This window comes from Mixophyes fleayi, chromosome 3, assembly GCF_038048845.1.
Source record: "Mixophyes fleayi isolate aMixFle1 chromosome 3, aMixFle1.hap1, whole genome shotgun sequence".
Taxonomy (NCBI): domain Eukaryota; kingdom Metazoa; phylum Chordata; class Amphibia; order Anura; family Limnodynastidae; genus Mixophyes; species Mixophyes fleayi.
Genome location: NC_134404.1, coordinates 165,583,237 through 165,609,780, shown reverse-complemented (window position 1 = coordinate 165,609,780; position 26,544 = coordinate 165,583,237). Strand labels below are relative to the sequence as shown.

General features: G+C 41.2%; 1 protein-coding gene across 3 annotated transcripts in view; it reads left to right on the top strand.

Annotated features, from left to right (window-relative positions):
- Positions 1-26,544, top strand: part of CEP162 (centrosomal protein 162) — a 145,279-nt gene that overhangs the window by 81,431 nt on the left and 37,304 nt on the right. For all 3 annotated transcript variants that reach the window (XM_075202714.1, XM_075202715.1, XM_075202716.1), the window contains exons 13-16: positions 2,596-2,857; positions 4,718-4,857; positions 11,706-11,972; positions 22,922-23,059. In XM_075202714.1, the coding sequence (XP_075058815.1) occupies positions 2,596-2,857; positions 4,718-4,857; positions 11,706-11,972; positions 22,922-23,059 (807 nt within the window). The remainder of the gene's footprint in view (positions 1-2,595; positions 2,858-4,717; positions 4,858-11,705; positions 11,973-22,921; positions 23,060-26,544) is intronic.

The window sequence follows — 26,544 nt, the reverse complement described above, 5'->3', positions numbered from 1 at the left end:
TCATGGAGGCATCAAAAGCTCCCTGGCAATGAAAGAGATCACCAAAATAATGTGCTGGGCAGAATGTAAAATTCCAACAATATCAGAGGCATTCATTCAAGGGGTAGAGAATTGGGAAGTAGACATCCTAAGCAGGTAGACCATACATCCTGGGAAATTGTCTCTTCACCAGATGTATGTCTTCAAACTGTAGAGAAGTGGCGTAAGCTTGATTGTCTATATGATGGCATCTTTGTTACACCACAAGATAGATCTCTCTGTTCAATAATTGGGTATCCGAAGGTGTACCTAGAAAGAAGCCATGTTGGTTCCATGGAATTATCAGCTGATATATCTGTTCTTGCTGATGGCAATGTTTCCACAGGTCCTGAAAAAGCTATAAAAGGAGGGTGCATCTGTTTTTTTAAGGATGGTGGCAGAGCCATTGCAGAAGTGTCCACTACGGCGCAATCTATTAAGTCAATGGGCCTGATTAATTAAGGACAGTAAAGCAAAAAAATTTAGTAACTTTGCACCTTGGCAAAACCATGTTGCATTGGAGGGGGAAGCAAACTTTGATGGCAGATTTATAATTTTGGATATTCATGTTCTAAATCAACTTTAAATTTCATTGTACAAATAAAGCTGTTAAGTATTTGTGTGCTTCATGGAAAAACAGCCAATATGCATATTATGTGCAAATAATAAACTAATTTGCACCCCTGTAACATGATTTTGTTCAGGAGAAAATTTACTGATTTGTTTGCCTTTCCGGAATGAATCGGGCCCAATGTCTTTCATCGGGGTTTAGCTTGGTTGGATTTAATGGCGTGGCTGTTGAGGCTATGATCATTAAAGCTAAGGGTCTTTCTTAGAATGAAAAAGCCTCCCTCTATCTCTATTCTATATGCTTTCTGATAGAGTATGGAAAACTTATATTTCTTAGTGGGGAAGAAAGAGGTATTTATACATACATACATATTCCTTTAAACTGATCCATCTTTTTTTGTCATTCTTTTTTTTTTTTTTAAATCCAGTATTTTTATTGAAATTTTTTAAGATATAAACATACTAAACAACAAAAAGAAAAGAAAAACAATCGCATACATTTTTTTGTCATTCTTACAAGAGTGTCTTAACAACATCTTGAGACTTGTCTTTTTAAGAGTTCAAAAGTTGTTTTTGTGCTGGACCCCTCAAATCATTAATGGAAAATTCATCAGTATGCTGCAGCATTCAAAAATTTAGACTGATGTTCTCTCTTGCTTGTTCCTGCAGCTTTGTTGCCTAACTGTCTTCTGGAAAGCTGGGGTCCTGTTTTGAAAACGTGCAAAAATTGTATTATAATGCAAAATATTAACAAGCCCTAAATGATTAGGCTTTTTAGAGAGCATCCTCATGAATGCCACAGATCAGAGATCATGCCCCCCAGCAGCCAATGTGTGGCCCTTCCTGCTATTTCATCACCTACCCCCCCCCCCCCCCCCCTCAGGCAGTACGTTTAATTTACCTTCCGCTCTTCTGGCTATGCTCCTCTTCTTTTTCACGCTCCAGCATTGCACTGCAGAAATCTTCGTTTTGGGTTTTTTCTTGACAGGCAACCTGGTAGCATATGAGTTTGCTTTTAGCTGTCCCATCAGTGCAGCTGTGGACTGTGCTTGGTCTGGTTTAGTGAGATGTGGTAATCTCGCAAGACAAATCTAAGAGAACTGTGGCTGCCCTGACAGGGCAGCTAACCGCATCGGCTTTGCTGTTAAGCTGCCTCACTGTACATTCCTGGTCGGGGCGGCCCTCATGGCTCCAGGAGATCCCAACCACCTACATTACAAAAAAATATATAACACTTTAAATTTCACCGGTGCTGCACCACCCCCACCCCAGGAACTAGCGCCCGAGATTTGATCAGGCTGTGGTCCATACATTCACATAAATATACAGTTTCAATATGTTTACCTAACACTCCCCTAGATGCAGCTTTGGGACATCCCAGAGGTAGCCGTGCCACCTAATAAGAAGAAAAAGAAATCTGATTTTTTTCTTCTTGCATTCAATGCATTCCTCTGAAGCCATGGAGGACACTTTGAACCAACTCTTTAGTGCTCTGATTTATGTTATGTTTGGAGTGTATGTGTTCCAAAAGGGACATTGTTTTCCTTGTTTGTTTGATTCTCTGTATACTATCCTGTGGGGCTGTTAGTTAATCACTAAGGTTCTTGTTGGGGAGGGCATGTAGAAGGGAAGGAGCTTCTCAATTTGTGCAGATTTCAAATAAAATTCCTAACTTCTGGACCAGCCTCTATACCCTAAGGTAGCAGTGTCCACTAGTGGAATCTGATAAATGGATTTAACGCAAGTACAAAAACCGTATTATACACTGTCAGTACATGGTTAATTTTTATTTATTATGTGGAACAATCCTTAAACCTTACATACAACATTATTTCGAATTGCTTCCCTTTAATGTGCTTTATAAATAGGATTTAGTATGTTGTTATGCCATTTTCATGATTAATGAATTCTGCACTTGCAGTACCATTTATGTTTTCTACATTAATTTGCTTTTAACAGACGTGATAACCACTGTGCTTAAGGATGATGGTAAAATATTCTTCATAGGTTACCAAGTATGGAAATGATCCTGTTGTAAGTACATCTACTTCTTTGGGGTTGCTCCATAGCAAGTTGTCAAATAAGGCAGTCAAGAGTCCAACATCGCTTTTAAAGAAAGGTCAAAATACACAGTATGCTTACGTTAAGAGCTCTGGTTATGGAAAGCCCATCACACAAATAAAAGAATCCTCTACTGCTGATAAACTACCTTCCAAGGACTGCTATATGGAGACAAAGGGGAGATCACCTATTGATCAGAAGCAAAAAGGTATCGTAGTTGTAGTTTCTGTAACACTTTCATTACTAAAGGAAGAATCCAATAAGGGTCATTGACATTTGACATTATTTTTGTGTTTAAAGTACCTCAGTGTAGATACTTTTGCATGCTCATTTCAGGCATTATAATCCAATATAGGACTCCTTATTCTGGGAAAAATATAACCACATTACATCACTTTTGAACCATCCATTTTCATTTTTAATTTTCTCCTGAGAACCTCATTTAAACCTGTCATGAGAGTGTGTGTATTGGAACTTTTAATTTCATATGTCAATTTTGTACATATTCGTTTTATAACTTTGGTATTTGCATGCATATAAATGCACTTTCTCATATTAGCTGTGCTGCATGATTCAAAGTAACAGCCCGGTCTCCAGCATCACCTAGTATGTGTAAATGTCAGGCTATATTTTGGGACTAAGCCAGAACATCATCCTGATTTTTCATATCTTTTACTATAATGATCGTTAATCTGTGGGAATTTTGTGTGTGGATTTTATAACAATATGCAAATGTTTCAACAACAAAATAAAACAAAATTAGAATTATTAGTACATGGTTATTTAGTATCGAAAAGTAAGCTATTGGACCACATAGTGATAAATATTGTTTGACTGCTGGAAGGACACCTCGGCCAAAGCGACATTTTATAAATAGCATTTTTGGTCTATTTACCAAATAATTTGCTAATATATAAAAACTGCTGCACATTGCAAATTGGAAGCTGGGTGACCCTGCTTGTACTTAATAAAGATGCAGAGTGTTGGCTTTTGTCTCGCAGGTGGTCAGAGCAGGGGCGGATCTAGAAAAGTATCCTACCCGGGGCAATTTAGGGGGGGGCTATTTAGGCCCCGCCCCCTTTTTGATTGTTTTAAACACAATCAGAGCATCCGGGCAGCACAGTGTCACTGCCGAGCAGACCTGCACATATTGTGAAGCCGCCGGCAGCAAGCCCCTGCTAGGGGGGGCGATCGCAGAGTGAGACTTCATTCCTTAGGTTTGTCAGACTGTAGCATATGTAAATATGTAGAACATGTTGCAGTATATATAGGGGTGTGGGTGCTAGTAACTGTTATACTTGTATTTCGATAAAGACTTTAAAGTGCTAGAGAGACTCCAGTTTCTGTTTTCGGCTGACACTTTGATTTATCTAGATTATTTGAAGTGTCGTTTTTTCAGCTTAAAGTGGAACTTAAAAGCTGACAAAAGTTGTAGTTGTATTATTTTGTTAATTATACAGGTTTTCCCACAAGCAGTTAGAGGTCCTTAACTAAACGGGACATTTCAACATACAATATAGTTTTATACACTTGCCTCCAATATAGCCCGGTCTGTAGCCCTCTTGTTTGATCCACTCTCATTGAAATGGCATTTGTTACGGCAATTCACTCGAGGAAATGGCCGGATGGCTAATGCATGGCATAATTAATCAGTGCTTTCTCAGTGTTTGAAATTCAATTGAAAGATCTCACTACCCACTGTTCTTGTGTGACATTTAAGCTGCTCAGGTATTGCTCTAGTCCCAAAGGCTGATCAGTAATGAGGCTGAATTATGGGGGCATTCTCAATAAATCCGCTCATGTAACAGCTTGTGGATCTATCACCTATAGGGCAAATTAGACAGTTTTTGGGCAGCTTCTGTGTAACTGGGAAAGGAGACCTCTCATCTGCTGTGATGCCAGGGCACACAATGCTAAGAAATTTAAAGTCTAATGCAAAATTTGCAACGCTCCTTAAATGGTTATTGCTGGTTTAACCATATATGGTCTGGTCATTAAGGTAAATACCCCCAGTCATGAAGAGGTTAAAATTAACTAGTGTTTGTGTGTTACACTTTTTATCTGTTAGGGATTTTATCTGCTACCAGGACCATACGATTTGCAGAAAATTCAACCAGTTTTCCAAACGACAATAGGACCAATACCACTGCACAGCAACAGATGAATCCTGATCAAATAAACTTTGAAAAATCTGTGGACTGTCAACAGGTAAAGTAGTTTTTTCCAGAGTTTTAACATTTTTGTATTCTCTCAATTTCCATTTTTATTTGTTTAATCTAAATGTCAGCCACCGCACTTAAACCACCTGCCTAATATTGTGTCGGTACCCCTCGTGCCACCAAAACGTCTCTAACCCGTTGAGGCATGGACTCCACAAGACCTCTAACAGTGTTCTGTAGTATCTGTCACTAAGATGATAGCAGCAGATTCTTTAAGTCCTGTAAGTTGGGAGGTGGGGCCTCCCATGGCTGGTTTTTCCATCATTTCCCACAAATGCTCTATCGGATTGAGATGATCATGTTGCCGGTTCACTGGTTGTCCTTCCTTGGACCACTTTTGGTAGGTACTAAACACTGCATACCGGTAACACCCCACAAGATCTACCATTTTGGAGAAGCTCTGACCCAGCCTTCTAGCCATCACTAGTTGTCTCTTGTCAAAGTAGCTCAGATCCTTATGCTTGCCCATTTTTCCTGCTTCCGACACATCAACTTGAAAAACTGTTCACTTGCTGCTTAATATGTCCCACCCCTTGACAAATGCCATTGTAATGAGATCATAAAAGTTATTCAATTTACTTGTCAGTAGTTTTAATGCTTTGGCTGATTAATTTTTTAATTTATTTTTTTTTAAATGGACATTTCCTAGTTTTGATAATGGTGCTGGTAAGTTTGCTTACTGAGCTCACCAGTCAGTATTTCTCTCCTCCCCAGAGTACTACTGTTATGTTAACGGAGGTGTAATAATCCACTCACAATGCTGTAATAGTTTGAGTATATGGTCTTAGCAGGATATGTGTGAGCTTGTGGTGCTTGAATTGTCTGTGAGGGGAGGGCTTTGCCAAGTACAGAAAGGTGTGAAAATATGGGAAAAAAAGAGGTGGCAGGCATAACTTTGTAAGTTTGCTCTTTGCCAGCACAGAAGGATAACATAATACTATGTGTAGTGTATACTCACCTGTGCTATACATAATTGCTGACAGAAAAGTTTTGAGGTGTCCTTTTTAAATGTCAAAATAAATTTCTCAAATATGGCATACTTTTATCAATACATATTACAGGATTAATTATTATGCTATAGTTTTGATTTACCCATGAAGCTTTGAGAATAAGACAAATAAAAACAGTTGAATTGTTTACCACCTCGACTCATGTCCCCCACTGCAGCAATCTAAAGAGCGACCCAGTCGCCCTGGTTCAGACAGAAAAATATAGAAATTTCTCCCTAACCGCTGGCCTCGTGTTTTACTATCGATTCACCACAAAGACCCAAAATCCTGCCAAAATAGTTTTAATTGGTAGAAAAGTCAGTTTGTAGCTGTGGAGGTTCTGAAAATAGAATTCTCAAGTAAATAGGTCAAACTTTCCCTCACAGAGCATTAAATCATCTTTTTTTTTTTTAAAGGCAAGTAACATTTTAGGGATGGTAAAAACTGATAACTGAACAACTTCCATCTTTGACGGGCAGCTGGTAGTGCCTCAGAAAAATGTCTTATGCTGGTCTGGAGTGGCATCCTCTCTGTCTTAATGTGAAAGCAACCCCAGCCCCAGTCGAAGGCAGAATTCTTTAGGGAAACCAAGCCCCCCAATCTTCCCATTTTTTTTTTCTGATGTCTTATACTGTCCATTAGCTAAGGTAACTATTTCAGTCTGTCTTTGGTCATGAAGCTTTTTTTATTGGTCAAGTGACTCCTAGCTCCATCACTTCACCATGCATGCTTTGATGCACCTACACTAGTATAAGTATTAATGCAGCCTCAATACCTGAAATGTTGTATCCCCTTTTTATAGTACTTCGGCTTGCTTGGCTTTATTTTAAGTTTGCTTCTTCAGCTGATTAAATTGAAAGTTGTCAGCTGCACTTTAAGTTGACCATGTTTATTGCATTCAAGACATTCAAATGCTAAACTTTACTGACTACAGTTTTTGCCCCACTCATGTGTCTTCTGCCTATATTCATCCATAAGCTAATATTTGCCATTATCTAACATGATTGTTATTCATTGTATGGTCACGAACATCTCAAGAAGTAGCGGTTTCCATACATTGAAGTCTTTAATTTGATCTCCCATATATCATTAAGGTGCTCTAAAATTTCTAAGCTACACCTATTGTAGTAATGCATATGTTGATCCTTTGATTGGATTAGTTTGATATAGAATGCTGATATTAAATGCAATGTATTCCTAAGATTTGCTTTTTTAAGTAGCTCCTCCATCAGATTTTGCAGCTTCACCTGGGCTAGGTCTCTTGGCCCAGTCCATAGCTCAATTTTCTCAGCTAGCACATTTCCCAGAGCAGATCCTCTCAGCTGCTACTGCAGAATCCTAAGGGAAGGAACTCGTTCACCCCTGCACTCTAGGCTTAGAGTAGAAGCCTGGTGATGTCCGTGCAGGGGCTTGTTGCGGTCTCCTCTCCTGGGAGAGGATCCTGCAGTCTGCTGCTTTGACTACATCTTGTAACCGAAAATCCCATCAGACTCTGAATGTTCCTCCCTGGAGGATGTGAGGTGGCAAAGAATCCTGCTTCTGAAGTCCCCTGCGTTGAGGTAGATTCCATTAAAAGATTCCATTATAATTTAGTACTTGGCCACTGGAATTTACTAAATATTCGGAACATTAAAGTCTCTGGGGTTCCTGACTAAGCCGTAAGTCACAGGTTACTGACCCTCTGTCCTCTACTCAGTGAGGATATGGTTAAATGGGAGTCTCCCTGATGCCTCATTGTGCATCTAGGGCATCCACGATTATTTTGTTGAACGCTACAGCATGGATAACTCAATTTCCGCAGTGGCTGGGGCCCTTACACCCATTTTAGCCGTTGCTTGGGTTAATAAGTGTTTTGGAACAGCGTGCTGAGAGCTTGCTATCTGACTGGCCCAGGTCTTATTTGCTGACCTTGGCGGACTAAATTCATGAGGCATCCAAGTTGGGGAGGGGAGCGGTCTCGTATGGGGAAGTATTTCATCCTCAGTGGAACTCTGGCCTGGAAAGCAGAAACAAGGTTTATGGATTATATTTACTAAGCTGTAGGTTTAAAAAAAAAAAGAGAGATGTTGCCAATAGTAACCAATCCGATTCTAGCTATTTAGTACATTCTGCAAAATGACAGCTAGAATCTGATTGGTTGCTATAGGCAACAACCCCACTTTTTTAGGCCCGCAGTTTAGTAAATATACTCCAATGAGTCTGCTATTTTTGAAGGGCTCAGACTGGTTAAGATTATTAGCTAGGCTAAGAGGGGAAATAAAGAAGTTATTTTCTGCTTGCTATTGCTCCCAGACCTAAGCGTTCCAGTTTTTGCTTATTTCTGTCCTTGGAAAAGGGAAGCAGTGAACCTCTAGAGAGATCTCCATTGGGAACTCTGTCTTGTAAGCCTCTATATCTCTTCCTTTAGGAGGGCAGGGCTGCACTTTTGGTCTAAAGCTTATTTTAGAGCCAAAAGTGGTCTCTCAGTTTTATCTAAATCAGTACATTGTTATTCCAGCTTTAAACTGTTGCTGGAAGAAGAGGTTCTCTTCACCATCACAATCCTCAATATTTATTTATATAGCGCCAGCAAACTCCATAGTGCTTTACAATTGGTAACAAACCGTAATAAAACAATACTGGGTAATACATACATACAGAGAGGTAAGAAGGCCCTGCTTGCAAGCTTACAATTTATGGGACAATGGTTTGCATTCTAGCTGGACAAATATTCAATAAGATGTAGCACTTACCCTTGTGTATCAAAGGTTACAAATTATTTAGTGGGCTGTATGCTCAGTCACACAACTATGTTGGTCAGTGGGTTGTTGTCTTGTGTTATCTTGTTCTCTATGAAGAGGGTGGTATTAGGGTAATCTAGGGAGATTGAGGGTGGTAGAGAAATATTATAAGCTTTTATTTGTCTGAGAGGCATATTGGTGTCAGTAACTGAGGGGGAGTACTGACATTGGATTGCTATTTGGAGGTTTCTGGGGTACCTCTTTGGTAAGTTAGCTCTCAATTTAAAAACACATATGAATGGCCCAAATATATGGGACTCTCATTGTTTAGAGTTAGGACCACCCTATTAGCAAAAGCACCGTGGAGTGGTGGGTGGCTTCAACATACATTTGCAAATGTTTGCAACGGAGACTTTTGCATTTTTATCTACAGTAGAAATAGCAGATCTGTTGCTGGCTATAGCAGTGTGCTGCGGGAATTTGTTTGTGTTTTTTCCTTTTAGGATAACCCCACCCTTTCATGCACCTGTTATAGCCTATAAATTAATTTGAGCAACTCCCAGTTCTTTAAATATTATAAGCTTGTCTGAAGAGGTGGGTTTTCAGAGAACGCTTGAAGGTTTGAAGACTAGAGGAATGTCTTGTAGTGCGAGGGAGTGAATTCCATAAATTGAGTGCAGCCGGAGAAAAGTTCTGTAACCGAGAATGGGAGGAAGTGATGAGAGTAGAAGAGAGACGCAGATATTGTGCAGAATGGAGGTGTCGAGTTGGGAGATATTTTGAGACCAGTAAGGAGATATGTAAGTGCAGTTTTGTTGATGGTCTTGTATGTTAGAAGAATTTTATATTGGATTCTTTGAAAAACGCAACCAATGTAGAGGCGGACAGAGTGACTCTGTTGACAAAAAGCTCTGTGCAAGGAAAATCAATCTAGCCGCTGCATGCAAAATAGATTGTAGGGGCTTGAGTCTGACTTTGGAAAGAACAGTAAGGAGGGAATTACAATAGTCGATGCGGTGGATGATAAATGCATGAATTAAGGTTTTTGCAGTGTCTTGTGTGAGATATGTATGTATCCTGGAAATGTTTTTTAGATGTATGCAGCATGATGTAAATATAGAGTTGATGTGGGGAACAAGGGATAGTCTAGTCAAAGATTACACCTAGAGAGCAAGCTTGCAGGGTGGGAGTTATGGTCATGTCGACAGAAATAGAAATGTTAGGCAGGAAGCTTCTATTATTGGGTCGGAATATTATTAATTCTCTTTTTGAAAGATTGAGTTTAACTTGACGAGTGGACATCCAAGATGAAATGGCAGAAAGACAGTCAGTAACGCGACACAACATAGATGGTGAGAGATCAGGAGAGGATAGTTAAATTTGTGTATCCGCATAGCGATGATACTGAAATCCAAAGGAGCTTTTTAGTTTTCCAAGAAGTGGTGTAGATAGAGAATAGCATGGGACCTAGGATTGAGCTTTGTGGTAATTCAACTGATAAAGGAAGCGGAGTGGAGGTTGTTCCAGAGACATTAACACTGAAAGAGCGATTTAGATAGGTAGGATGAGAACCAGGATAGGACATTGTCTTGAAGACCTAGGGATTGTAACATCTGTATGAGGAGAGAGTGGTCAACAGTGTTGAATGCAGCAGAGAGATCTAGGAGAATTAGAAGCGAGTAATCACCTTTTTAGTTTTAGCTGTGATCTTCACTCGCTGCTTGTTGTCTTTGCTTGAGGTCTTCTGTTAATAGAACTTGTATTGCAATCAGGAAATAGGACCTTTGATACTCCAGGATGTTCTACAAGAGAAGTTCTCTAGTGTCCCATCAGACCATTGCTTGGTGGATTACTTTGATAGATCGCCATGTTTACATTAGAGTAGAGCAGCCTGTTCCAGTATATGAGAGAGCACATTTTCTGGATTACGCAGCATGGAATCTTGGCTAAGCAGCTCTGTTGGGTGGACACCTGGTCTTTTGTCAACATCTTTCCTAGGAGTGATGTGTTTGCATTCAGGAATTCTAATGTTGAACAGAATGTGCTTTGCACTAGTTCTAATGAGCGTACCCACTCTTAGTGGCTCCTTTGGGATATCCCCAAGGTTTTCAGTGCCCCCAACTAGATTAAAGAGAAAATAGAAATGTAATCCCTTTTTCTGTTGGTGCATTGGGAGATGTGTGGCAACCACCCTTTTTAAGTTCTAGTTCTCCTTTTAATGTTTTGACATTATTGTTCTAGGACAGTGTTTATTAACTCCAGTCCTCGCACACCCACTACAGGTCATGTTTTCACGATTTCATTAACCAGCACAGGTGACTTAGTGTGCTTGGCTGGGTCATTAATTATCCCACCTTTTTCGACAGACAGAAATCCTAAAAACATAAACTGTTGGGGTGTGTGAGGACTGAAGTTAAGCAACACTGTTCTAGGAGGTCATTGTTTTTCTTCCTTTTATTGTTCTGTCCCGTGGAGCTTTGTTAGAAAAACAACCCTCTGCTGAAAAGAAGCCCGTTATTGAGGAAGCAGAGTTTCAAGTCTTAATGTGGAAATTTAAAGTACTGATACTCTAGGCTGAGTCTCTATATCCCTAGGTCTCCAGTGTCCTCCAATGGAGAAAATGATTTAACATAACTATTAAAATTCCATTGTTCCAGGAAGAGGAAGGGGGAGAAAAAGCAAGAGTGGGAGTGGAATTGGCCAATTACCCTATTGAAGGCAAGAAAGATTTGAATTCCAGTCCTCCAACACATTTTTTGTTCACAGTGTTGCTTGATGTCATACTGTAGCATCTACTTGGGATTTTAATGCAAGAGACCACTAAGGTGTCAAATTCCAAATTATCTTGCCTTTTGTCTCATGACTTTTAAAGGCATTGTTGGGGTGAATAACTGAGAAATGGTGGTGTCCAGGACACACTGCCAGTTGAAGCTCTGGGTGAAATTCATTAATTTGCTTGCTTGTTTTACTTATTGATGTATGAAGTCTGTAGTGTTTGTAGTTCATATATGTTCTATAAATGGCAATGCATGAATAAGGAAATCATAGATCTAATCTAGTGTATAAAAGTGGAAGTTTATAGGTATATAACAACCAAGCCAAAGGCTAACAGTGTTGATAATTTGCAGATCAGTTTTCCCAGAAGTCCATATGGAGTCGCCTCCGAAAATACATCTGCCTTCCTTTATTCAGATATCCATGGTAATGACCTATCTGTGCTCCAGAGACTTCAGCATGTAGAAGAGAAGTTAAATGTTGGACATATGCATGCGCTAACCTTCAAAGAAGATGTCAGAAACCAAGAGCAGTATAAGCAGGAAATGGAAGAAATGAAAACTAAATATGAAGAGCAGATCAAAGAGCTGAAACAGTCAAATTTTATACTTAAAACACAGGTATCTTTTCATAGCATTATTGTGAAAGTAACATTGTGAAACTATCCACATGTCACTTTTCTGGTCAATTGTGCTTATTTCGTTTTTCTTTGAAGTTATATGGCTTTTTGTATTAGTGAAACATCGATAAGTGATATCATTTAGATTTTTTTTTTTAAGTTACTGCTTTATATAACTTTTTAAGCACTTAGTAAAAGCTCATTAATTTATCTAAAAATGTAATTCGTTAGCTCGCAGTAGTCGTCAGATTTTTAACTCAGGAGAACCCTTTTTATGCAAATGCATACTTTTACTTTGTGTTCCTCATTCGAACATATGCTGTATTTTATGTTAAAGCAATAGATGTTCAAGGACAACTAATAAGAGTTTTTAACACTAATATACTCTGTGTGTGTGTGTGTGTGTGTGTGTGTGTGTGTGTGTGTGTGTGTGTGTGTGTGTGTGTGTGTGTATGTATGTATGTATGTGTGTAATATATAATATAGTATATATATCTATATATGCGCCTGCATATTACTGAGCTACATAACTGAAATAACTGATTTGTTTTCTTACAGTACCTCTCATGCACCTCTATAAAAAGAAAAAAAATAGTACAAACTAAGGAAGATCCTCATTGCAATGTACAATTTGTAACATAGACCATTCTTGAGCAAATCTTTTCTAAAATTGTACCCATCGCAACTACTTCATGCTACATTACCAGGCACATTATTTAAAGTAGAGTGGCTGTGCTTATTTTAACATTATATTAATCTCATGTGTCCATTCAGAGGAATGTGCTGAAAGTTAGTAGACCCCAAACAAAGTTTCTTTGAAGCACGTTGAGCATGCTCCACCCAATATCTGCCTCTTCCTGCAAACCTGTAAAAAGGTGCATACAAAAGAAGCTATATGGCTATAACCCACAGATAACATATTGATTTATGTTGTGACTTCCATTTCTTTATGGTGTTGTCTCTTGTTTACTTACAACAGGTATTTAACCATACTTGCCAACTCTCCCGGAATATCCGGGAGACTTACGAAATTCTCACAGACTCCCGGGAGAGCAGGCAAGTCTCCCGCATCCCGCAACTGCCTAGCCTAAATGGCGCGATTGTCCTGGTTCCTCCCCCTCCCGCCCTCTAGTCACGCCCCCTCCCGACCTCTAACCACGCCCCTCTCCTGGACTACACTTGCCTAAAGTAGGCAAGTATGTATTTAACTAATTCTATCCAAAATACTGTCTGCTCCATACTTTACAGGAAGCAGATACTTATCATTGGTGGGTTATGCAGGGAGGCAGCTCCTGATTGAACAAGTCATGCAGTCTGTAGCTGTCAATTATTTTTAGACTTTACATTGGACCAAGAGTCTTTCAGCTTTTTTGCAGGGTACAGTTGCAAGTAATTTTCTGACCTGCATTATGCAAGTGGCTTACAGCAGTATACTCATCTGTGTACAAAGTGAATTATGGAACACATTAATTAAACTTTATATTTTTGGAGGGAAAAATAAAAAGCTGCAGTAGCTAGCCAGGTAAAGATTAAACAATCCTTGCGTCGGTCATGTTTCTTATAGCAAAAACCCCTCAAAAATGTTTGCATTTATAGACAATTTAGATTATGTATTTACCTTAACTTTTTTTTTTACAATAGTAAGCACGTTGAAGTAGAAATTATTATTTTCCCTTTCATCCTTTTTGGCAGCCATTACAATTTGTCGGTCCCTTCTAGCTTTTAATAAGGACACAAAATTAGAAATGCCCCCAGGTAGTATGTTGTGCAGTTCATCCTCTTTCCCGTGTGTTGTTTCCTGTCTCTAGCTGAAGTCAGCAAACTGCTACCTGTCATCTCTGTTTCTAGTGTGTGTAGAGGCTTACTTGATTTAAATCGTCCTGGCAATGTTCCGCTGGTAATGCAATTCATGGATGAGGGCTGGCTACATGGTGAATGGTACATGCTACATGCTACCTTTTGGTAGCAAATGTGGTGCACATCGTTGGAAGTGCTTTGCACATGCATGCACACCACATCTAGAGGTAAAATATACCAATATGGAGCACTAAGCAGACATGACCTTGGAACTGATATTGCAAGCATTCTTTATTTCATAAAGCACCGCTGGCACCGCAAACTTAACAAAGACGCATTACCAGCAGGATGAAGCTTGAATTTCAGTACCCTTGTAGAGCCTGTGGAGGGGAAGAAAGTAAAGGCCAGTAGGGTCTGTTGAGGCTGTGATAAGACATTATCTACAGTTTTTTGGGTTTTTTTTTTGTTTTTTTTGCTACATATAATTTCAAGCCTCAAGGCTAATAGTCTGGACGACTAAATCATTTGCGATTACACAGGATTTATATGCTCTGTAGTCATTGAAGATAACAAAGTTTCGGACAAGCATCGACAGGACAGGGGTTCCTAGTCAGAACTGGACTTCTTAGAAGAGCCCAGACTATTTAATGTGAATAATGTGGAAATTCGACTTGGGCACAAATCTGTGATGATGAATAGAGCAGTTCAGAAGTCCCTCTTTTAATTTTATCAGTCAGAACCACTGTTCCTTTAGATGACAGTGGTCCTCTAAGAGATCCTATGGATAGGAAGATGGATAGTTATTTTAAAAAAGCTTCATATATCCTCTGAAACTACCTTAGATTCAGGGGTAGCTGTTGCTTAAGTGGCTAGAGCACACATCCTACTGGATAGGACACTTCATACAGATATTTGCTGAAAAGCTTTTAAGTTATGCAAATAGGAAGAGATTTCCTTTGCAAGGCATTGTTGGATAACATTACCTTTTCAGCCAGAAATATGGCTTCAGTGGCAGTAGCTAGAAGAGCTCTCTGATTTTCTCCATGGCCAGCAGATGTGTTCAATCTAAAGATAGTGAAGTAATATTCCCATTTGAAGATTCTTTGGTGATAAACGAAGACCAAATGATTCACAAGTTTTCAGGGGATAACTCTTACTGCCTTCCTTCCTCCCCATCTCAACAACACTTTAAAGATGTAAGATGTTATAAGCCTGGTGTTACAAGCCGCGGCAGTGCCTTCAGCCGCCGTGACTCGCTGTGTCCCGGCCGTCTCCATGACTGCCGATAATGTCTCTTCTGGTTTCACCATGGCCGTTGCTAAGGCAACAGTTGGAACGCTCTGCCTCTGAAAGCTGCGTCCTGGCATGAAGGATGGCTGGACTCATGCAAAACTTGCCTTAAATACAGCAAGCAGCCAATCGGAGAAGTGCCCAACAATACACCCCAGGGGCTGCCTAATTAATAAATACAAGTAATTAGCCCACAGGCTTTATTATCCACCTAGTGCGCACACGCCCAGCTACCCAGCGTTGCTGGGATGCGGCGCCAAATAAAAGCTTTCCGGCCATTGCCATGGTGACGACTGGGACAGAAGATAGGGAAAGTGACATCCTGGTTGTTGCTATGACAGTCGAGATGCAGCTGGAGGAAGCGAGCCGTGGATCGCTGCGGCTCTTTACACAGGTGAAACTTCTTTGTCAGATCCAGAACCTGTTCAGCTCCAACAGAATTGAAAGCAATACACGTCAGTCTCCAAATTTTGCTCCTCCAGCCCAGATGGGCACAGGCTTTTATTCCAGTTCCTTGTCCTAAAATCCTTAGGGATTGAGTCTCCTTAAATCTAGAACAAGATTTAAATTCACCTAGTCCATACAAGACCTTTCTGGATGCAGTCTGTAAATTCAATTTTCACTTGCATATCCCTCTTCCAGTTCATTATCAGGTCCTTAGAGTCTGTGTCCTGCAACAGTATTTGCAGTTTACCACCTCTTGGTCTGGCAACATCTGTTTGAACTTTTAATTCATTACACTGGTGGCAGAATTGCGGAAACATGTGATCACTTTCTGGACCTATCTGGGAAAGTTAGAGCGTATTGTCCGATCCAGTATAGCTCAAGTATTGAATTTTCTGTAGGAACACAGCTGGATTTTAAACAATGTAAAGAGTCATCTCATGCCATCACAACAGTTATCATTTCTGGGAGTCCAGATAGACACTGTACAAAACAGAGCATCTATAACAAAGGAGAGATGAATAAAGATCCAGTCTTTAGCTTGTCAATTACTTGTCCAACAGATTACAGTACAAAAGGGCCTTCACTTTCTAGTAATACTTTCCTCCACCATAGGAATTCTTCCTTGCACATGAAAAACCTCCAGTTAGACTTCCTTAGAGGGGTCACAGTCATATATCTCTGAATCATGTCATTCGATTATCAAGGAGCCCCAAGGGATTCTCTCAACTGGTGGCAGAATCCAACAGAGAATTGGGAGAGTGTCTGTCAGAACCAGACTGGATAATGCTCGCTACAGGCTAGGGGAACTAATCTCCTGTCAAAAGTACAGGGTGCATGGTCACAGAATGAAAAATAATTGCACAGAAATATTCTGAAAATGCAGAGAGTCTGGAATGTTAGGCATTCCAGATCTTATCGTTTTTTTTTCTTCTTCTTTTCTTTCAAGCAGTGAAGAGGATTCTTTCTTGTTTTAAGTCCTTTGTGGCAATTACATCTGCTCAGAGAATTGGATAAATTCAAGGTTTGTGGTGCAAAGAACTCTTTTGAATGTTTATACAGACAAGGCAGTATCAAAGACTAATCCAGCTTTCTTGCCTAAAGTGGTATCCACTTTTTATATTGATCAAGAAATCATATTGCCATCTTTTTGTTTGCAACCGGCTGGTGATAAAAAAAAAAGAAAACTACTTGCATTGTATTTAGTCAGAACAATTTCTGTGTGCTTATCTGGAACAGTAGACTTTAGCAACACAGAACAACTTTGTCATACATATGTCACGCTCCGGCGGATTCAGGGCCTAGTGATTTTGACCTGCTGGCCACTCCCATTGATGCATAGCCACACCCCCAAATATATGGCCACACCCACTATTAATTTTGTGTCGAGCGACGCAAATTTTTTTTAGCGTGCTTGACTATAACGGGGGCCCCATGAAGTTGTTGTATCAGGCCCTGAAGAAGTTGAATCCCCGATGGAGGGTGTTACTGAACCAGCAGAAACAGTTGAGCTGAATGAAAGTATTTCAAAGCTTGGTTTTTCACCAGTGAAATTGCATGGGGTAAAAAGAAGACACTGGGAGACATACGCTAAAAGAAAGAAAGAGCAGGAAAGTACAGCCATTCAAGAGAAGCTTACTGAAATGTTGTCTCTTCCTAGCACATCACTAGAATCGCCCCAGAAAGTAAGCAAATGTTCAGGTTGTGATGATTTACAAAGTGTGATATATGAATTAAAGCAAATATTTGAAGAGGCGCCACTACAAAAAGTAATAAAAATATTAACTCTGGCACCAAACAGCTGAACAATTAAGCAGACTGCAGAAGAATTTAATGTCATAGCCGTCTAGAAACAGCAAAGATTGTGGCAGGAACACGTTCTCATCACAGGTTTCGGCCTATTAGTAATAATGAGCTTACACATATATCGATTGTCATTAGTCGACATAAAGACAGCAGGAACCAGAGTTAGTGTCACTATGACCACAGTCACAAAAAATGTAGACAAAAGTGATCTGCAACTTGGAACATACATAGCAGCAGTGTATGATAAGATCTGGTACATTAGGTATATCATTCAATGTAATGAGGAGGAACAAGATGTGCTGGTACACTTCATGAAATGAAACCAATCAACAAATGTGCTGTCCTGGCCTTCAAGAGATAAGTGTTTTTTTCCTTTTATTCACTTCCTCTGTGTATCGGAAATGCCTACAATCCAAGTATGTACTAGAAGGCAGTATACACTTTCCGTTTGGGTCTTTCCGAACAAATAAAAGACTCTCTGGTGCAATACCCTGTACCAGCTACACTGGAAATTCTGATGCAACTGGTCATCAAAATCATCAAAACCTCTGTTTTCTCGTGCTCTTTTCTTACTCCTCCTGCTGCACCTTTTGAAGCCGCTGAGCCCATTCAGCTAGGTGCTTATCGTCTTACTTCAGAAGAGATAACCCCGGAGACATACTTTAGGCCTTTACCTATACTGTGGCAACAGGGGCCACCTCCTCCGAAGCTGTCCCAACAAATCAGACCAGTTGGGAAAAGAACAGGCCTAGAGAATGTTGAAGAGGTTCGTCTAGGTCTGCAAATTATTTCTTCCAAAAACGCGCTCCTGGTTCCTGCGGTGATTTCCTTTGGTGTGTAATCTACTCCTGTTTCTGCCTTCCTAGACAGTGGTGCCGCTGGAAATTTTCTGGATCTGGACTTTGCCCATTTCCTGGGTATTCCTACCGTTAAGCTCAAATTACCCATCACTGTCTGTGGTCTGGATGGTGATCCTTTACCTGTTGCAGCTCGCTGTGGGGGCACTACACACTAAGACCCTGTCATTTTTTCTTATTAATTGTTCTCCTGTTCCTGTAATCCTGGGAGATCCCTGATTGCAGCTCCATAATCCAACTATCGATTGGAGCAAGGGAGACATCATTCACTGGAGTCCGGTCTTTTCCTCATCTTGCTTATCTCTGCCTGTTCGGTTGCTCCAGTTCCCTTTAGACCAGCTGCCTCTACCATACCATGAATTTCGGGAAGTATTCTCCAAATAGGCAGCTGTGCCTTGCCTCCACATCGCAGTTACGACTGCGCTATCGACCTAGTTCCAGGCTCCCTAAGGGACGATTATACTCTCTCTCTGTACCGGAGACGCAAGCCATGGAAAATTATATTAAGGAAAATCTTAAGAGGCTTTTTTAGGCCTTCTAAATCCCCAATAGGAGCCGGATTTTGCTTTGTCTCCAAAAAGGATGGGACTCTTCGACTCTGCATAGACTACCGCGGGTTGAATAAAATCACCATTAAAAATACATACCCGTTTCCACTCATATCTGTCCTCTTCGATCAGCTCCGAGGTGGTTCAGTATTTACCAAGGTCGACTTACGTGGTGCATATAACCTTATTCGTGTCAGAGACCGCATTCAACACTCACTCAGGTCACTATGAGTATTTGGCCATGCCTTTCGGATTATGCAATGCACCCACTGTCTTTCAGGACCTAATTAACGATGTTCTCAGGGAGTTCCTAGGCCGCTTCGTTGTGGTATACCTGGATGACATCTTGATCTTTTCCTCGTCCTTGGACCAGCACCGCCTTCATGTGAAACAGGTCCTCCTCAAACTTCGGAAGCATCAATTATTCGCCAAGCTAGAGAAGTGTGAATTTGAGGTCCGAAAAGTCTCTTTTCTCGGGTACATTATCTCTCCAGATGGGTTCTTAATGGATCCTAGTAAGGTTCAAGCAATCTTAGAATGGGTGCGCCCAACTAATCTGAAGGCCATCCAGAGATTTCTGGATTTTGCTAATTATTACCGGAGATTCATTCATTCATTCTCAGACCTAGTCGCTCCTATATCTGCCTTAACCCGAAAAGGGGCTGATGCCACCAATTGGACCTCTGATGCCATAACCTCTTTTGAAGCCCTAAAGTCAGCTTTTGCCTCTGCTCCAGTATTGAGACACCCTATTCCTGAGTTACCTTTTGTCATCAAAGTAGATGCCTCCGATATAGGTGCGGGTGCTGTTCTGTCCCAGAAGGATCCTTGAGACCACAAATTACACCCATGTACCTACTTTTCACGCAAATTCTCTTCTACTGAGATTAATTACGACGTGGGCAATCATGAACTCTTGGCTATAAAATGGGCATTTGAGGAATTGCGACACTGGCTAGCAGGTGCTGTCCATGTCATCTCTGTACTCACGGATTACAAAAATATACTATTTATTGAATCCGCTAAACGCTTAAATTCCAGGCAAGCACACTGGGCTTTGTTTTTTACCTGCTTTAAGTTTATCTCCTACAGACCGGGCTCCAAGCATATTAAAGCGGAAGCTCTCTCCTGAACTTTCATTTTTTTCTCACGCTTCTCCTGCTGTTCCACTTCCTATCATTCCTCCAGCTTCTATCCACACAGGGCAGCTCTCCGCCGGTTCCAGAGAATTGCTCCTCCCAAGACTCCGTTGGGCAAGTCGTTTGTACCAGTTCACCTCAGAAAGGCCGTGTTGTCTGAAGCCCATGAAAATAAAAGTGCTGGTCATCCAAGCATTTTTAAGACCACTGACATTCTCTCCCGTTCTGTTTGGTGGCCCACCTTATCTTCTGATGTCAGAGATTTCGTCATCTCCTGTAAGGACTATGCCAGGAACAAGTCTGCCAGAAGTTCTCCGTCGGGTCAACTCGTGCCTTTGTCTGCTCCAACTAAACCTTGGTCACATGTCTCAATGGACTTCATTGTGGATCTACCCAGCTCATCTGGTCACAGTACAATTTGGGTGGTGGTTGACCGGTTTAGCAAAATGGCCCACTTTATTCCGTTGGCAGGGCTACCTAATGCTCAGACCCTGGCATCATTGTTCACCCACCATGTTTTTCGTCTTCACGGCTTGCCTGAGGATATTGTTTCGGACCGCAGGTCTCAATTCATTGCCCAATTTTGGAGATCTTTCTGCACCCACCTGGCCATCAACATCAGTCTATCATCTGACTATCATCCACAGTCAAATGGTCATACAGAAAGAGTCAATCAGTCTCTGGAGCAATTCCTACGATGATACATTTCCAAATTTCATAGCAACTGGTCTTCAATACTCCCATGTGCTGAATTTGCTTACAATAATTCCTGTCATTTTTCCACCCGCATATCTCCATTCTTTTGTAATTTTGGCTTTCATCCCAGAGCGAATTCCTTTTCTGCAATCAATTCTTCTGGTTCTTCTGGTATACTTCTAACTGTCTCTCATGTTAGAAATATTTGGAAGAAGGTCCATTTTTGCCCTGCTTCAGGCCTCCTCTCGAGCAAAATTTTTTGCAGTTCGTCATCGCAGGAGCTGTTCTCTTAAAGTAGAAGACAAAGTCTGGCTGTCCACCTGCAATATTAGGATCAAAGAACCCTGCAAGAAATTGGGACCTAGGTTCATTGGACCCTTCTCTATTATTACAGTTAACCCTGTTGCCTTCAGGCTCAAGCTTCCGTCTTCATTAAGAATCACTAATACATTCCATTGCTCCCTCTTGAAACCGGTTGTCTCGTCATCCAGGTTTGAAACTCATGAACCATCGAAACCTCGACCAGTCAATGTGCATGGTTCTCATGAATTTACTGTAGAGAAGATTCTCAACTCCAAAAAAGTCCAGGGACAAACCCATTTCCTGGTGCATTGGTAGGGCTACAGTCCACAATGATGCTCTTGGGTTCCTCAGAGACGCCTGCACGCTGACAGACTGCTCAGGAGATTCTTTAAACAGTTCCCTGGAAAGCCTGGTTGTCGGCGTTCCTGACCCCTCCTCAAGGGGGGGTACTGTCATGAGTCGCGGCGGTGCCTCAGGCCACTGCGACTCTCTGTGCCCGCAGGAAGCATTCTGACTGTCTCCATGATGACCGGGACGTCCCTTCCTGTTTCGCCCTTGTGGTTGCCTAGACAACGGGACGCTCTGTGTGAGAAGCGCCGCGTCCCTGCATTGGGGACAGCCGGGCGCGTGCGCAGAGCATTGAATTATTATTATTCAGCTGCTGGGGCTGATTAAGCTAGCTGTTACCTTTGTTGCCATTGGTCAGTGGTTGTATTTAAGGCAGGGAGGGCTTAGCCTCCCTGCCAGTTATAGTTCCAGTTTTCTGTGTACCTAGCCTGCTGCTGTGTCTGTACCTGTTTATCTATTGCACTTCCCGTGTATGACCTCTTGCCTGTTCATTTGGATTTGATTCTAGCCTGTTGCCCTGACCTTTTGCATTGGGACCCAGACCTCCTTTGATCGCTGCCAGCCCTGACATCTTGCCTGTCCCTCACCACGTTGCCTGCTTCTGACCTACGAACTCGGCCTGTTTTCCTGACTACGCTAGATTCTACTCCCCACTACCCTGCGCTACGGTACTTTCATACACCTGTAATACCTTGAGTATAAGACCTGGGGTCATCCGAGTACCTGTGAGCATAACGAGCTCTACGGGAAAGGCGGCTGCTATAGGTGAAGACCTCTCCATCTGGTTCTACGGGTTTATGTTAAAACCTTTAGCCGTAACACCTACATTTTGTATTGCATCAGCAGAAAGCTAGAAGTCCAACATTAAAGAGGCTTCTCAGAATTAAAGCTATACTTTCAAATCTCTTTTGTGCAATAACACTTATACTAATTTGTGTCGATTCTATCAATTAATCTTCCAATACAACAACCTGTTTTTGTGTTGCAATAACAACCATACACAAATATTAATATTTCAAATATACTTTAAGTTCTGAAACTGGCACCATTCTGTATGCTAGCATAGAGTGTGATATGTGAAATGTTATGCTTCAGTAGGGCTTGGTGAATTCTATTTTTTTTTTATCTGTATCGAAAGACGTTCATGCATTCATTTTGCTATTCTGTATAATGTTGCATTTGACATTTGGGTTGTCCTGCTCCTGTTTGACAAGTCTTCAATCAATAAAGTGAGCTGTGAGGGGTATTCTGCAGCTTTTCACTATCTATCTCTGTCACTTGCCACTTGTTTCATTTTATACTCTCATCTTGAAATTACTCTTGTAAAATAAACACAATAGCGGATAGGTCACTGACTCCAACTCATCTGCTGCTGTTGTAAAAAGTCTGATCAGATCCGTCCCAGACCACTTCATTTCCTGCTTATCTGGAATGTTCTCTGATTATGATTTGAACCTTTATAGAATTCAGTCTTGAAAACAAACTCTCCTTAAAATGACAGAACAGGTATAAAGTTTTAATAGATCTGAAATATATGGTGACTCTGCATTCCCATTTCTGTATTGTAACCTTCAGTGTATCATTTGCACAATTGGTTTGTCGCCTCTCTCTTATGATGGATAGGTTTATGTCTTTTCTATGAACAGTATTTGTGAAATGTAGTGTAAAATAGAACAGCACATAATATTTGTGCCATGTCTTATTCTACATATTTGTATATAGTTAAATGCAGGAGAAGAAAAAATCAGGAAAAGGAGTTCACTTTTGGGGGACCAGATTGCTCCTGTAACAGAAGTGAAAATGCAGCAAATAAGGCAAGAAATAGAAGAACAGGAGACTCTTCTACGGGGGTATCAGCAGGTATGTTTTAAAGCAATATTGGGAATTACAGTATTTAATATATATATGATGTCTAAGAAGCAGATGACTATAAATAATAAAAACATGTCTCATGTAAGGTGAGACTGTTTTGTCTAACTGGGGAAATGTATTTTTGTATACATACATTTCACACAACTTTTTAAATGATTATTGAAATATCAATATTGGCCTAAATCATTTACAAGTATCATCCCTTCTATAATTTCTACTTTTTGAGCTACAATAGAGCATGGACTGGATGCTAGGTGTTTTATAATCATAACTCCATGAGTAAAGTGGTATCAGGTGCTCTACTGTGTCAGTGTCATAATAGCAAGTACTGAACTGAAACTGGACCTAGGCAGTGCTTTACCATGTCTCCTGGACTCCTACATCTATTCTGTCAACTGTGTCCCTTCTGTTGAATAATTTATCCTGAAGTTGAAGGAATCTATCTGTAAATGATAATGAATATTCTTTTTTTTTTTTAATGCACCTCTTTTATCTCATAGTACTTAAAACCTTTTACGTTTTGTTTGCAAGCGGTTAGGCAGCCGTATTGGGCAAGCTCAATTGTTTTCCTATGCAATCATTCACAGTCGCTGCCCTATTTAAGCTTACAGTTTAAATTCCCATTTACACACACACACACACACACACACATACACAACAATCAGAGGGGTATGTGTAGGAGCGAGTTACCACATGAGATTTACACTTTGACTTTGTATAAAGTACTGACACGGACTGCAAGATGGGGAAAGTGTCATGTATTTTGACTGTCTGAGGACATCCACATTCCCGTATACATAAATGAATAAATAATAACAATGGTAGGGAATGGTTTTTTTGTGTATTCTGGCCATCTGAGGACATCCACATGCCGCTTACACCGACACTTAACCGTGGAGGCTACAGTCCTGTTCAACCACTTTGCATCATTTCAACAGGTTTATTCCCTCTTTAAAGCTGTTATGCGGTTCTTTATGTAGAATTTCACCCCCGACCAGTTCCGATCTTTGAGTATGGATAGTTTAGCAATGAGGCACACAACACAGTCTCACTTTCCAGGCACCCGGCATGTCTGTATAAACCTCATTAGGTGTTTGTCCACAGCCTGGACCTCTTCTCTGTCCCAGGATTTCTTCTGCATTTCTTTGCAACCTGAAAGGAAGTAGAGTGGTCCATTATGGCTTCGCAAAATACAGAGAAGGCAAAGTTCTTCTGCCTAGCAAAACTGTGTGCTATACCTACCTGTGGAAGCCATGGCTGGGCACTGGTCCCGTGTTGCCAGGTCCATACACCTCCTCTCTTCTGACATGGAAGTGTTGACTAAATGCTTGGCCACTTGTCCCTCTGTCACAGGGGATTGCTCATCATCCGACCTGTCGCTCTGTAGCTGGACTGGTTCTGAAACGTAACAGATATGTAAATATGTATATGTCAAAGCATAAATCAGACACCAGATTTTCCACTTACCGTCCGGATGAATGTGCATCTCGTCCAAATTTTTGCCTTTGAATTCGGTCAGCCTGCCACTCTCGAGAGCCATTAACAGTTTGCTGATCTTGGCGAGTTAGGGGGTACCTTCTGGGAGGCGGTAATACTGCCAGTGTAACACTTCCACGTCAGAAAAGAGGAGGTGTATGGAGCTTGCAACATGGAACCAGTGCCCATGGAAGTCTGCCAACTGATCCAGTTCTGTCTCGTTTTGGTTGAGGACCTTTGAGAGAGTGGCAATGTTCTTTTGAAACTTCGTGGAAGACAGCGTATGGGGATGCTTGGCCCCACACTCTCGGGCAAACAGTCATATGCAATCGGAGCCTCTGAAGTTTGAAAAGGCAGCTGGTCTGGTGAACATGTAGACATTTTGGCTATCTACTCTACATTTGTCACGCTTTTCTGCGAGACGTTCTATTGCAGCTTGCATGGCTGGTGTCGGCAGAATGGGGACTTTTCTTCCACGTTTTCCTCAGATTTCAATGCGAGTGAAGTGCCGGCAGAGCTCCCTCTCAGCCTCGGAAAGCGCTAGGGAAAAATCTTCGTGGAGATCCAAGGTATCTCTTGAGGAAAAGGTAGTCGGCAACATTTTTGAAACTTCCCCTTCCCTTCTTTGATTGAACAAGATTACCTGTGCCAGGGTGACTTTTGCGAGTAGTGCCCAGTGGTTAGCTGTAGGCTAGGTGGATAGTCCACTTCGGTAGGCTTGCTGCTTCTCATCAAGATATAAGTGCATCTTTTTCACATCTTCCGTGAAAGGTAAATGTTCCACTTGGACTCTTTAAGAGTTTTCAAGGCAGCCGATGAGATCAGCTCGTTCCATCTCGCCTCGTATAGCTTCCTGAAATTTAGTGTGTTTTCAACCGCAGCAGTGCAGCCCTCCATCATGGCTCGGCACTCCACAATGCTCACTGTCTTTTGCAGGCCGTGCCCTATCTTGAGTGTCAGCGAGGGCGTCTTAAATGTACCTGTCTCCTCATCATAGCCAGCTACCAGCTTCACAGCATCTACTACGGTTCTTGGCATTTAAATAGTTAAACTGTTAATGTATCTGACAGAAACTCCTCCCCTCTGCAACCCCTGTAGCCCCAGTGTTATTTAAATGCCCAAGGAGTTGGGCTGTTTTCAGTACTGCTCTGCAGTACTTGCTGTTAGTTAAATTAGATTTTCTTTTATTTATTCTTATTATTGTTTATTTTTACTTAGGACGGGGTAAGTGCTGTAAGCGGCACTTACACCCGTAGGACTAAATGGAGCACCGCGCCGTTCATTTCATTTACGCTGGAAGATGTCTTAAGTTAGAGACCATGACAGCCACACACTAACAAGGCTGTCACTGATTTCTCCTGACAGATCCGCGCTGCCTCAGTTGTGCCCTGATTTCTGAGCGGCCATTACAGAAAGATACTAAGTCCCCCGCTTAGGTGGAGGGGGGATACTTGGTTCTTACTGGCCAGAAAAGTGAGCAAACAATGCGGGGAGTGAGAGCAGAGAGGCTGCCTGCACAACACCTAAATGAGAGACGCACAGTTTACTGCTCCCCTTACAGAGGGCGGGGACATCAGCCATTAAATTACAATGGCTGGCTGCCTTGGGTCCTCAGCAGCAAAGTACCCCACTGGGGGATAACTGATATTAATGAGGTTCCTTGGTGTAACAGAGAGAAAACTGTCATTCATATATATATAATATATATATATATATATATATATATATATATATATATATATATATATGTATATAGGTAGCTGCACACTACTCCTGGTACTCTTCACCTAAATGTCTACAAAGTATTCTCTCTCTAACTGCAAGACCCTGCTGAAAGCTCACCTGGTTAAGTAAGCGTTGGAAGCGTTCAAAGAGTGCTTGTGACTTCTGGCTGGACATATTCCTGTGACTTGACTTCTCCCACAGCAGAGCTCCATACTGTGAAAGGAAACGTCCTGGAGTTTTCTAATGTAGTTTTGCTCCTTTAAGGTTGAGGA